This window comes from Babylonia areolata, chromosome 4 (assembly GCF_041734735.1).
Source record: "Babylonia areolata isolate BAREFJ2019XMU chromosome 4, ASM4173473v1, whole genome shotgun sequence".
NCBI lineage: Eukaryota > Metazoa > Mollusca > Gastropoda > Neogastropoda > Buccinidae > Babylonia > Babylonia areolata.
In genome coordinates this window covers 51,890,773-51,903,190 of record NC_134879.1, presented here as the reverse complement: position 1 = coordinate 51,903,190, position 12,418 = coordinate 51,890,773, and the positions used below count along the sequence as shown (strand labels likewise).

At 39.5% G+C, this 12,418-nt stretch overlaps 1 protein-coding gene across 3 annotated transcripts in view; it reads left to right on the top strand.

Annotated features, from left to right (window-relative positions):
• Positions 1-12,418, top strand: part of LOC143281292 (TPR repeat-containing protein DDB_G0287407-like) — a 48,179-nt gene that overhangs the window by 26,039 nt on the left and 9,722 nt on the right. For 2 of the 3 annotated variants that reach the window (XM_076586432.1, XM_076586430.1), the window contains 8 exons: positions 1,065-1,160; positions 1,795-1,940; positions 2,613-2,715; positions 3,837-3,986; positions 7,358-7,476; positions 8,213-8,357; positions 9,024-9,138; positions 11,334-11,580. In XM_076586432.1, the coding sequence (XP_076442547.1) occupies positions 1,065-1,160; positions 1,795-1,940; positions 2,613-2,715; positions 3,837-3,986; positions 7,358-7,476; positions 8,213-8,357; positions 9,024-9,138; positions 11,334-11,580 (1,121 nt within the window). The remainder of the gene's footprint in view (positions 1-1,064; positions 1,161-1,794; positions 1,941-2,612; positions 2,716-3,836; positions 3,987-7,357; positions 7,477-8,212; positions 8,358-9,023; positions 9,139-11,333; positions 11,581-12,418) is intronic. The other variant, XM_076586431.1, reaches the window with a different exon arrangement.

The window sequence follows — 12,418 nt, the reverse complement described above, 5'->3', positions numbered from 1 at the left end:
CTTGTGGATGTGTTGTGTTTCATGTTTATATATTTTATGAAACCTACCTCTTTCCATGATAGCCTCCCTCCCCTGCCTCTTCTTTGTCTTCAGTTTCTCAAGTTTAGAGTTATGCATGCGTGCGAATGACTGGTGTGAAAGCACTTTGATTTGTCTCTGCACAAGGTTCAGTGCTATATAAATACTAATTAATATTGCTATTATTATATACTTTATTAAAGACTTGGCAAATATTTTGTGAATGTGTTGTGGCATTTTTTGTTCTTGTTTGTGCAAAAGAGTAGGTGAGGAAATCATGAATATGTTGTGATGTTTGTTTTATTTTGTTTCTTTTTTTTTGCACAGGGAAGGCAAGCAGTTTGTGGTGTATTATGAAATGTGTTCATGGTTGGTTTTTTTTTTTCTGACTGGTGATAAGTATAAATTTAGTTAGGTTATAATGTCTTATAAGGTATTGTTAAGTGTTGGATGTTTATTTGGTGTGTGTGTGTGTGTTGGAGCTCATGTACGTTTATATGTATTTGACTGTGCTTTCATATCTGTGAAACTGCATGTTTGGTGCATATCTGTTAGGCATGTGTGGGTGTATGTGTGAATGTGTGTCTTCATTTTTTACATTTATTTGCTTATCATCATTGTTGTCTTATTTATTTATTTATTAATATTATTATTTTATTATTATTATCATTACTACTACCTTTTTTTATATCATAATTATTATTTATTTATTTATGTAAGCTTATCTATTATTTATTCACCTTTTCTTTTTTCTCAAGGCCTGACTAAGCGCGTTGGGTTACGGTGCTGGTCAGGCATCTGCTTAGCAGATGTGGTGTAGCGTATATGGATTTGTCCGAATGCAGTGACGCCTCCTTGAGCTACTGAAACTGAAACTTGTTAGAGATGTCTATACAATCAAATGTGACTAGACTGTGTGTATGTATATGATCAAACAAAGGATGACTATGAAAAGTTGTTGATATTTGATGGATTAGAATTTAAAAAAAAAATGTAATGCAGCCTTTCCCAATGCAAGGTGGATGAGAGATTCATTCTGTGCTCAGCTGCGGCACCTCCTGTCATCCATGGGTCAGCTTTTCAACATGGCAGGATTTCCACAGGGGGCTGTCAAAATGCATCAGAGAGACATTGACGTGTTGGTATGTATCAGACATTTGTATTATTCTCTTTCTCTCTGTTTTTATATTTATTTGCTTATTTATCATCATTGTTGTCTTATTTATTTAATTATTTATTTATTATTATTATTATTTTATCATTATTTTCATTACTACTACCTTTTTTTATATCATAATTATTATTTATTTATTTATGTATGTACGCTTATCTCTCTCTCTCTCTCTCTCTATATATATATATATATATATTTTTTTTTTTTTTTTTTTTTTTTTTTTCTCAAGGCCTGACTAAGCGCGTTGGGTTACGCTGCTGGTCAGGCATCTGCTTGGCAGATGTGGTGTAGCGTATATGGATTTGTCCGAATGCAGTGACGCCTCCTTGAGCTACTGAAACTGAAACTGAAAACTCTTTCTCTCTCCTTCTCCAAAGTGATGCTTAATTAAGTGGTAAGCTTTTATTTTTTTTCTAATATAATTTTCTCTCAGAAAATTTGGTAAGATATCTGGCATTCACATGGTGGTGGTGTGTTTTTCAAGATCTTCATTAACTATGATTTCCATTTTTGTAAGGCACAATTATTTTCTTTTTTTTTTCTTTCTTTTTTTGAACTAAAACTTGACCCGTGTGTCTTTTTGACATTACACATTTTTCCAGATGCATATAAAGGGGACGATATCGTCAGTTGAACGCTTTCGGAACATGATGGAAACTTGCTACATCATGTCCTGTGCTCTGGTGGATTGTGGGCGATACAAGGAAGGAGAGGAGAGCCATCGTCAGATCATGGAGTCATGCCAAGAGTGAGGGGCTGCAGTTTTTATTTGTTACTCTTTCTTTTTTTTTTTAACTTTGAACAAAATATATGCAGAATATTTTATCCAATTGGCATCCATGTAAAAAAAAAATTAAAAAAAAGGAAAGAAAAATGTTGAAAATTGTACCATTGTCATGCCAAGAGTGAGTGGCTGCAGTTTTTATTTGTTACTCTTTTTTTTACTTTGAACAAAATATATGCAGAATATTTTATCTAATTGGCATCCATGTAAAAAAAAAAAAAAAGGAAAGGAAAATGTTGAAAATTGTACCATTGAAAACTAGGGGACAAAAAAGAGGTGGACAGTTGTAGGACTGTGTATGATGCTTGTGTAATGTGTCACATAAATCTGTTTTCTTTTTATTGAAAATGGTGTATTGAATTTGAAAACTGTGTATCAAAGGATTTTTAATCTTCAGTGCACTTGTTCCCATTTGTGGTCCCTAACTGCCGCCCCCTCCCCCAAGAAAAGGTAAAAGAAAACTTTTCGATACATAATACCTAAAAAAAAAAAAAATATATATATATATATATATTATATATATATAAAACATGTGCATGGGCTCAACAGCGACTTAAAAAAAAATTAATGATTGACTTTACTAAGCATTGTCCATGTTTGGATAAGAAGAGTGTCACTGGAAACTGAACCTGCCAGGTACCTGAAGGAACACCCTGAAGATGAGGTGATCCAGGACACTGTGGGCATGATCTGCCATGGTATCGGGGTGGCCTGTGTCAAACAGAAACTCTGGGACCAGGTCAGTTACTGTTTACTTTTGTGTGGCCATATGGTCTGTCGGCTTTCTGTCGAATTGAAGAAAGGGGGGATGGGACGAAGAGTGTAGTTTGGTGGTGTTTAGATTGGTGTGTGTGTGTGTGTGTGTGTGTGTGTGTGTGTGTGTGTCTGTGTATGTTTGTGTGTGTGTGTGTGTGTGTGTGCATGCATGTGTGTGTGTGTGTGTGTGTGTGTGTATGTATGTGTGTATGTTTGTGTGTGCATGTGTGTGTGTGTGTGTGTGTTTGTGTGTATGTGTGCATGTGAATGAGTGAGTGTGTGTGTATGTGCATGTGTGAATACATTTATGCATGTCTGTATGTGTGTTGGTGTGTGGTGTAGGAATGCCCTGCTTTCATGAATGCTTTGTATGATTTATCAAAATATCTTTTTCCAAATTGCCTTTGCTTTTTTGTCTATATTCATATATTTATGCAGTATTTGTTAATGGATTGATGTGGCTGTAAAGATGTTGATAGGATGATATAGAAAATGATGGGACACTTCTTCTTCTTCTTCTGCGTTCACTCGTATGCACACGAGTGGGCTTTTACGTGTATGGCCGTTTTTACCCCGCCATGTAGGCAGCCATAATCCGTTTTCAGGGGTGTGCATGCTGCGTATGTTCTTGTTTCCATAACCCGCCAAACGCTGACAAGAATTACAGGATCTTTAACGTGCGTATTTGATCTTTTTCTTGCATATACACACGAATGGGGTTCAGGCACTAGCAGGTCTGCACATATGTTGACCTGGGAGATCGTGAAAATCTCCACCCTTTACCCACCAGGCGCCGTCACCGTGATTCGAACTCATGACCCTCAGATTGAAAGTCCATCGCTTTAACCACTCGGCTATTGCGCCCGTCAATGGGACACTAAATTCAGGGCTTCTGTGTAAAGATGATCTTTATAATGATGTGAAACGTAATGGATGGAATGCAAAAACCAGTTTGCAGGCATCCAGTCTTTGCCACACAACCGAGAGACTTGGAGAAACCTGGCGAATAGTTCTTCTGTGCAGTGTTCATACGACGTTTCTCAGAGTTCAGGGAAAAGAAGATGAAGAATATATCTGATTCAGAGTATTGTGTGTATGTGACAGGCCATTGGAATGTTCGAAGAATCCCTGAAGTATCCTTCTGCGATAAAAAACAAAAAGAATATGGCCACCTGCTATCTCAACCTGGGCGTGTGTCACCTGGAGAATGGTGACCCTCAGCGAGGCTTGAAAGACATGCTGAAAGCTTTGGAGGTGAGGGGGATAACTCTAAATGACTTTTACACTTTGAGAGGAATAACTCCAAATGAGATTTAAAACTTTGGGAGGAATATATCCAACAGAGTTTTAAACTTCAAGAGGATAACTCCAAATGTGATTTAAACTTTGAGAGGAATAATTCCAAAATGAGTTTAAAACTTCAAGATGAGTATCTTCAAATGAGATTTAAACTTTGAGAGAAATATCTCCAACTGAGATTTTAAACTGCAAGAGGAGGAACTCCAACTGAGTTTTAAACTTCAAGAGGAATAACTCCTAATGAGATTATAGCTATGAGTAGAATAACTCTAAATGGGTTTGAAACTTTGAGAGAATTAACTCCAAGTGACAGATAAAAATTTGTTTGGGTTATTCTCCCTTTGTCTGTGCCACTTCAGTGGCTGCAATTCTCATGCCTCTCGACTTAAATTCTCCCTACGCAGTCATACCCGGAGCACATCAGCCACAGTAAACGGCAGATGACTTGTCAGCATGGTGTGGTTGGGGCTACATATCTTCTCCTGTATGTGAAAAATGGAGTCATTTTGGACGATAAGGCATGGGGGAGTGGTGTGGGGGAGGGGGGTGGGTGCTTCGCAAATGTGCTTGAAGATAGAGCCACGCACACACACACAAACCAAAAACAGGAGCTCTGGAAAAAAAAATCACCCAAAAAATAAAAAATTAAAAAAAAAAAAAAAAAAAGAAAGGAAAAAGAAAACACAGACAATCAACAAAAACCTTCCACACTCATTTCAATATGTGAGATTGGTATGCTGCACTTTTTTTTTTCTTTTTTTTTTTAAAGTGGATGTGTTTAAAGCATACTCTTGTAACAGTATAACAGTATATTAGGTGCTACGTTGAAAGCGTAATCTTGCTACAGTATAACAGTATAGGAGATCTTGTGGTGAAAGTGTGCTCTTTTAATGGTATAACAGTATAGTAGATGTTGTGGTAAATGTGTTCTCTTGTAACAGTATAGTAGATGTTGTGGTAAATGTGTTCTTTTGTAGCAGTATAGTAGAGGTTGTGGTGAAAGTCCGCTCTTTTAACGGTATAACAGTATAGTAGATGTTGTGGTAAATGTGTTCTTTTGTAACAGTATTGTAGATGTTGTGGTGAAAGTGTGCTCTTTTAACAGTATAAGAGATGGTAAATGTGTTCTTTTGTAACAGTATAGTAGATGTTGTGGTGAAAGTGTGCTCTTTTAACAGTATAAGAGATGGTAAATGTGTTCTTTTGTAACAGTATAGTAGATGTTGTGGTGAAAGTGTCCTCTACCAGTATAAGAGTATAGTAGATGTTATGGTAAATGTGTTCTTTTATAACAGTATTGTAGATGTTGTGGTGAAAGTGTGCTCTTTTAACAGTATAAGAGATGGTAAATGTGTTCTTTTGTAACAGTATTGTAGATGTTGTGGTGAAAGTGTGCTCTTTTAATGGTATAACAGTATAGTAGATGTTGTGGTAAATGTGTTCTCTTGTAACAGTATTGTAGATGTTGTGGTGAAAGTGTGCTCTTTTAATGGTAGAACAGTATAGTAGATGTTGTGGTAAATGTGTTCTCTTGTAACAGTATTGTAGATGTTGTGGTGAAAGTGTGCTCTTTTAATGGTATAACAGTTTAGTAGATGTTGTGGTAAATGTGTTCCCATGTAACAGTATAACAGTATAGTAGATGCTGTGGTGAAAGTAATCTCTTGTCTCATTATCAGTATAACAGTATAGTAGATGTGGTAAATGTGCTGTCTTGTAACAGAATAACAGTACAGTAGATGTTATGCTGAAAGCATGCTCGTGTTACAGTATAACAATATATTAAGTGTAAATGTTGAAAGCATACTCTTGTTACAGTATAATAGTAAAGTAGATATTATGTTGAAAGCGTACTCTTGTAACAGTATAACAATATATTAGGTGTTATGTTGAAAGCGTACTCACGTTACAGTATAACAATATATTAGGTGTTATGCTGAAAGCGTACTCTTGTTACATTTTAACAGTGCAGCAGATGTTGTGGTGAAAGTGTGTCCTTTGAACAGTACAGTAGATGTTGTGGTGAAAGTGTGCCCTTTTAACAGTACAGTAGATGATGTGGTGAAAGTGTGCCCTTTTAACAGTACAGTAGATGTTGTGGTGAAAGTGTGTCCTTTGAACAGTACAGTAGATGTTGTGGTGAAAGTGTGCCCTTTTAACAGTACAGCAGATGATGTGGTGAAAGTGTGCCCTTTTAACAGAACAGTAGATGTAGTGAAAGCGTGCCCTTTTAACAGTACAGCAGATGTTGTGGTGAAAGCATGCCCTTTTAACAGTACAGTAGATGTGGTGAAAGTGTGCCCATTTAACAGTACAGTAGATGTTGTGGTGAAAGCGTGCCCTTTTAACAGTACAGTAGATGTTGTGGTGAAAGTGTGCCCTTTAACAGTACAGTAGATGTTGTGGTGAAAGTGTGCCCTTTTAACAGTACAGTAGATGTTGTGGTGAAAGTGTGCCCTTTTAACAGTACAGTAGATGTTGTGGTGAAAGTGTGCCCTTTTAACAGTACAGTAGATGTTGTGGTGAAAGTGTGCCCTTTTAATAGTACAGTAGATGTTGTGGTGAAAACGTGCCCTTTTAACAGTATAACAGTACAGTAGATGTTGTGGTGAAAGCGTGCCCTTTTAACAGTACAGCAGATGATGTGGTGAAAGTGTGCCCTTTTAACAGAACAGTAGATGTAGTGAAAGCGTGCCCTTTTAACAGTACAGCAGATGTTGTGGTGAAAGCGTGCCCTTTTAACAGTACAGCAGATGATGTGGTGAAAGCGTGCCCTTTTAACAGTACAGCAGATGTTGTGGTGAAAGCGTGCCCTTTTAACAGAACAGTAGATGTAGTGAAAGCGTGCCCTTTTAACAGTACAGTAGATGTTGTGGTGAAAGCGTGCCAGTATAACAGTACAGCAGATGTTGTGGTGAAAGTGTGTCCTTTGAACAGTACAGTAGATGTGGTGAAAGTGTGCCCATTTAACAGAACAGTAGATGTAGTGAAAGCATGCACTTTTAACAGTACAGCAGATGTTGTGGTGAAAGCGTGCCCTTTTAACAGTACAGTAGATGTTGTGGTGAAAGCGTGCCAGTATAACAGTACAGCAGATGTTGTGGTGAAAACGTGCCCTTTTAACAGTATAACAGTACAGCAGATGTTGTGGTGAAAGCGTGCCCTTTTAACAGTATAACAGTACAGTAGATGTTGTGGTGAAAGTGTGCCCTTTTAACAGTACAGTAGATGTGGTGAAAGTGTGCCCATTTAACAGGACAGTAGATGTTGTGGTGAAAGCGTGTCCTTTTAACAGTACAGCAGATGTTGTGTTGATTTGGGGACAGATGTATGAAGAGATGTTCTTCGGTCACCTGCCCCTGGACGTGGGCAACCTGTTGACCAACATAGGTCTGTGTCACCGTCACCTGGGCAACCTGGACGAAGCGGAGACTAACTACATGAGGTGAACACAGTCTGTGGCTTTTGTTTCAGGCACTTTTTGTCTTCTCTTTCTTCTCAGTGGTTTATTGTTTAGGCTAGATACAAGAGGTGAACAGTCTGTGGCTTTTCTCTCTTCCCGGCACTTCTCCTTCTCCTCACTGGTTTATTGTCTGTTCACTTATCTCCCCCCCCCACTCCCGATCCTCTTCTCTCCCCCCCCTCCCCACCACCATCCTCCCCCAGGCTCCCTTCTTCTCTATGTCAGACCCTCCACCCATTCTCGGAATCCATTGTATGAGTGTGTACCGGTATGTGTGTTGCTGCTGAAGTGAATGGATGTGTACATTTCTTAAATCACTTTTGTTGTTCTTACAGGCACATTTCTTATTTTTCGCATTGGTCTCTTGTTTGTTCACTTAACCCCCCCCAACCCCACCCCCCCACCCCCTCCCTCCTCCCCGCATCCAACCCCTCACCCATTCTCCACACCCTTATGTATGAGTGTATGTGTGTGTGCTGAAATGAATGGATGCGTATGTGTCTAAATCACCTTCGTTGTTTTGAGTTCTATTTTTGCAGGAAAATGAATGGATGGGTATGTGTCTAAATCACCTTTGTTGCTCTGAGTTATATCTTTGCAGGAACACTTTTGCAACAGGTTTTTGTTTTGTTTTTTCTCCCTAATCTGGAGATTTGGGTCATAGCTCGTTTGCTTGTTTGGACGAGGTCAAAATGACCTAGAAATGTTGTTGATCCAGATCCCTGGAGGTGAAGGCCAACGCTGTTGGGTGGGACCACGATGTGGTGGCTCTTGCCTACCTCAACCTCAGCTCACTGAACCTCCACAGAGACGACTTCACCAAGGCAGAGCATTACATCCGCAAAGCGATAGAGATACTGGAGGTCAGTGCGGCCTGACTGTGTTAAATGTTGCTGGTTTTACGGCTTAGTTGTCTGGGGTCGGGGGGGGGGGGGGGGGGGGAGTTAAGGGGAGTGGGCGGAGGGAGGTGGGAGGGGGGGTGGCGGGGTGGGGTGGGGGGGGCAACAGGACGCATGACAGCGTCAGAAGTTCTGTCCCTTGGGTGTGTGTCAGATCTGTGGAAAATTGAGACATTGATTGGGAAATCTTTTTGTAAAATGATTTTTAACAGAAGATATAACATAGCAGGGTGTAAGAACTCGTTTGTTAAAAGTTTTATTTTTTAAAAACAATATAATTTTCCTTCTTATGACCACAGCAATGTTGCTTGAGAAGACACTGTCTGGTTTCTCAAGGGATTGATTGGGAAATTTTTTTGTAAAATAATTTTTAACAGAAGATATAATAACATAGCAGGGTGTAAGAAATCATTTGTTAAACTTAAAAAAAAAATTTTTTTTTTAAATACAATATAATTTTCCTTCTTATGACCACAGAAATATTGCTTGAGAAGACATTCTGTCTGGCTTCTCAAGGGAGGTAATTCAGTAACTTCCTCTTGCCAGGGGGAAAACAATCAGAATCACAAGCACAAGCACAGTGCATTCGTTGCAGATTTTGTCTGGAACCTTCGTTGTTGTTTTTCTCAGGGAAACGGTGCTACACTGGATAAGACTGAATACCGGAATGCCACGGAAAATCTGATTTGTTGCCTGTTGTCACTGAGCAAAGTGGAAGAGGCCTTGCCCATCTACCTCCCCTTGTGTGAGTCTATGCTTCACTTTGCCATCTCTGTGCCCATCTACCTCCCCTTGTGTGAGTCTGTGCTTCACTTTGCCATCTCTGTGCCCATCTATCTCCCCTTGTGTGAGTCTATGCTTCACTTTGCCATCTCTGTGCCCATCTATCTCCCCTTGTGTGAGTCTATGCTTCACTTTGCCATCTCTGTGCCCATCTATCTCCCCTTGTGTGAGTCTATGCTTCACTTTGCCATCTCTGTGCCCATCTACCTCCCCTTGTGTGAGTCTATGCTTCACTTTGCCATCTCTGTGCCCATCTATCTCCCCTTGTGTGAGTCTATGGTTCACTTTGCCATCTCTGTGCCCATCTATCTCCCCTTGTGTGAGTCTATGGTTCACTTTGCCATCTCTGTGCCCATCTATCTCCCCTTGTGTGAGTCTATGCTTCACTTTGCCATCTCTGTGCCCATCTATCTCCCCTTGTGTGAGTCTATGCTTCACTTTGCCATCTCTGTGCCCATCTACCTCCCCTTGTGTGAGTCTATGCTTCACTTTGCCATCTCTGTGCCCATCTATCTCCCCTTGTGTGAGTCTATGGTTCACTTTGCCATCTCTGTGCCCATCTATCTCCCCTTGTGTGAGTCTATGGTTCACTTTGCCATCTCTGTGCCCATCTATCTCCCCTTGTGTGAGTCTATGCTTCACTTTGCCATCTCTGTGCCCATCTATCTCCCCTTGTGTGAGTCTATGCTTCACTTTGCCATCTCTGTGCCCATCTACCTCCCCTTGTGTGAGTCTATGCTTCACTTTGCCATCTCTGTGCCCATCTACCTCCCCTTGTGTGAGTCTATGCTTCACTTTGCCATCTCTGTGCCCATCTATCTCCCCTTGTGTGAGTCTATGCTTCACTTTGCCATCTCTGTGCCCATCTACCTCCCCTTGTGTGAGTCTATGCTTCACTTTGCCATCTCTGTTGGTGTATTGTATCAGGCGCCTGTGGCTGATATTAAAAAAAAAAAAAATTATTATTATTATTATTTTCTTTTTATTTTATTATTATTATGATTTAAAATCATTATTATTATTTTAATATATATATATATATTTTTTTTGGGGGGGGGCGGGAGGGTATTTATACTTTATTTATTTTATTTTATTTATTTTATTTATTTTTATTTTTAATTTATTTTTAAAAATTTTATTTATTTATTTATTTTATTTATTTATTTATTTTTCTCAAGGCCTGACTAAGCGCGTTGGGTTACACTGCTGGTCAGGCATCTGCTTGGCAGATGTAGTGTAGCGTATACGTATTTGACCGAATTGCAGTGACGCCTCCTTGAGCTACTGATACTGATACTGATACTGTGGCTGAAATGTGGAATCTGCACACCACACACTGCCGATTGTTTGACCCTTTTCTCTCCCCTCTCTCCCTCTCCTCCCCAGGAGACTTCCGTATAGAAACACATTTATTACACGTTTGAACATTTCTGTTGATATCACCAGTTTAATGGGAGATTTCTCGTGCGTATGGTAAATGCCCAGCCAATACTGTGTTGTGAAGCTAAATTAAGCATAAACTACGTCGAAAATGCCTAATCCCCAAATCTAGGATAAAATTTGTGCAAAGAGGGGTGGTCGCTCACAAGGTAGTTTACAGTAACGATGATTATGTACACCTTATTAGTGTGATTGCTTTGTATTATCTGATTTGCCAGTTGTGTGTTGCTCAAAGTACTTATGTTTTCTGTTACTGTTGTTGTTGTGGCTGTCTTATCTCTCTCTCTATGTACCCACACACACACACACACACACACACACACACACACACACACATACACACATATATATATGTGTGTGTGTGTGTGTGTGTTCGCTTTCTTGTGTTGGAACTTACATTTGGAATGAACTTCCACTTTCGCTTCGTCAGGTCTCCGCACTCAGCTCTTTCAAGTCTGGCCTTAAAACCCACCTCTTCACAAGATAGCCTCCCCCCCCTGCATCTTCCTCGTCTTCAGTTTCTACAGTTTTGGAGTTATGCATGCATGTGAAGGACTGGTGCGAAAGCACTTTGATATGTCTCTGCACAAGATTCAGCGCTATATAAATACAATTATTATCATTATCTTTGTGATTTTGTATATATTTCTAATAAATAAATTTTTTAGATAAAAAAAACCCCCTGAAAATGTTAATTGATCTTTGCCATGAGTGCAGTTCGCAAACAAGTGGAAGTGGACGATATGGACCATTGCATTCCCAGCGTGCACAGGGAAATGGCCAAGTATGTGCTTCACATCGGTGACCCTGACACGGCAAGGGAGATCACTGTAGCCCTCATCAACAGCCGGAATCGTCACCAGCAGAACTACATCATGCTGGACCACTTGCAGTCGATGCTGCCGGAAAGTCCGCGTCCGAAGCTTCCGCTGCACTGCACCTTGGAACATGCGTTACAGGAGATGTAGGTTTTCTTCTGACAACTTAAAAAAAAAAATGTGTGTGTGTGTATGTGTTCTTTTTTTAATGTCTGTTAACTTTGAGTAGTATCAGTTGTGTGTGCGTGTGTGTGTGAGCATGCATGTGCGTGTGTGTGTGTGTGTGTGTGTGTGTGTGTGTGTGTGTGTGTGTGTGTGTGTGTTTCCCTGCATGCATATGCATATGCTACTCATTCTGGTATGACTGACAGACTGCCAGTAAAAATGCACTGATGTACCAAATGCTTTGGTGGTTTGGGAAACATATCTGGTGCAATGGGAAATAGCAGGTTAGAAGGTTTGAGTATACATCTTTTGGTGTTTGCGTAAAGGTGACAACGAATAAACAGACGAGAAAAAAGACTTTTCTCATAACTTTTACTAGATTTTTAAAATTTTTGTATCACTTTTGTGATTCAGAATTATTCTAGATTAATACAATCTGTACTTCTCTTTTCCATGTGAACAGACTCTGCAGTATCTTATAGTAGACATGCTGCTTTATATATATACTTAGTTGTTTGAAATATTTGAATAAAGATCCACTTAACTAGTAGAACATGTAATTCACATTATTTAATGAAAAGACTTTTGTCAACTTGTCTACATTTTCTGTGTTCTGTTCTTGTTTTCTTCTTCTCTGTGTTGAGGGCTGCACCTCACATGTTCACTTGCATGTACAAGTGGACTTTTGCACGCAAAACTTTTTTGTTTTGTTGGCTACCATATAGGCAGCCACACTCCGTTTTCAGGCGTTCTTCTTGCATTAACTGAGAACTTTCTGTGCTGTCTTCTTGTATCAACTGAACACATTTTTACGTTCTG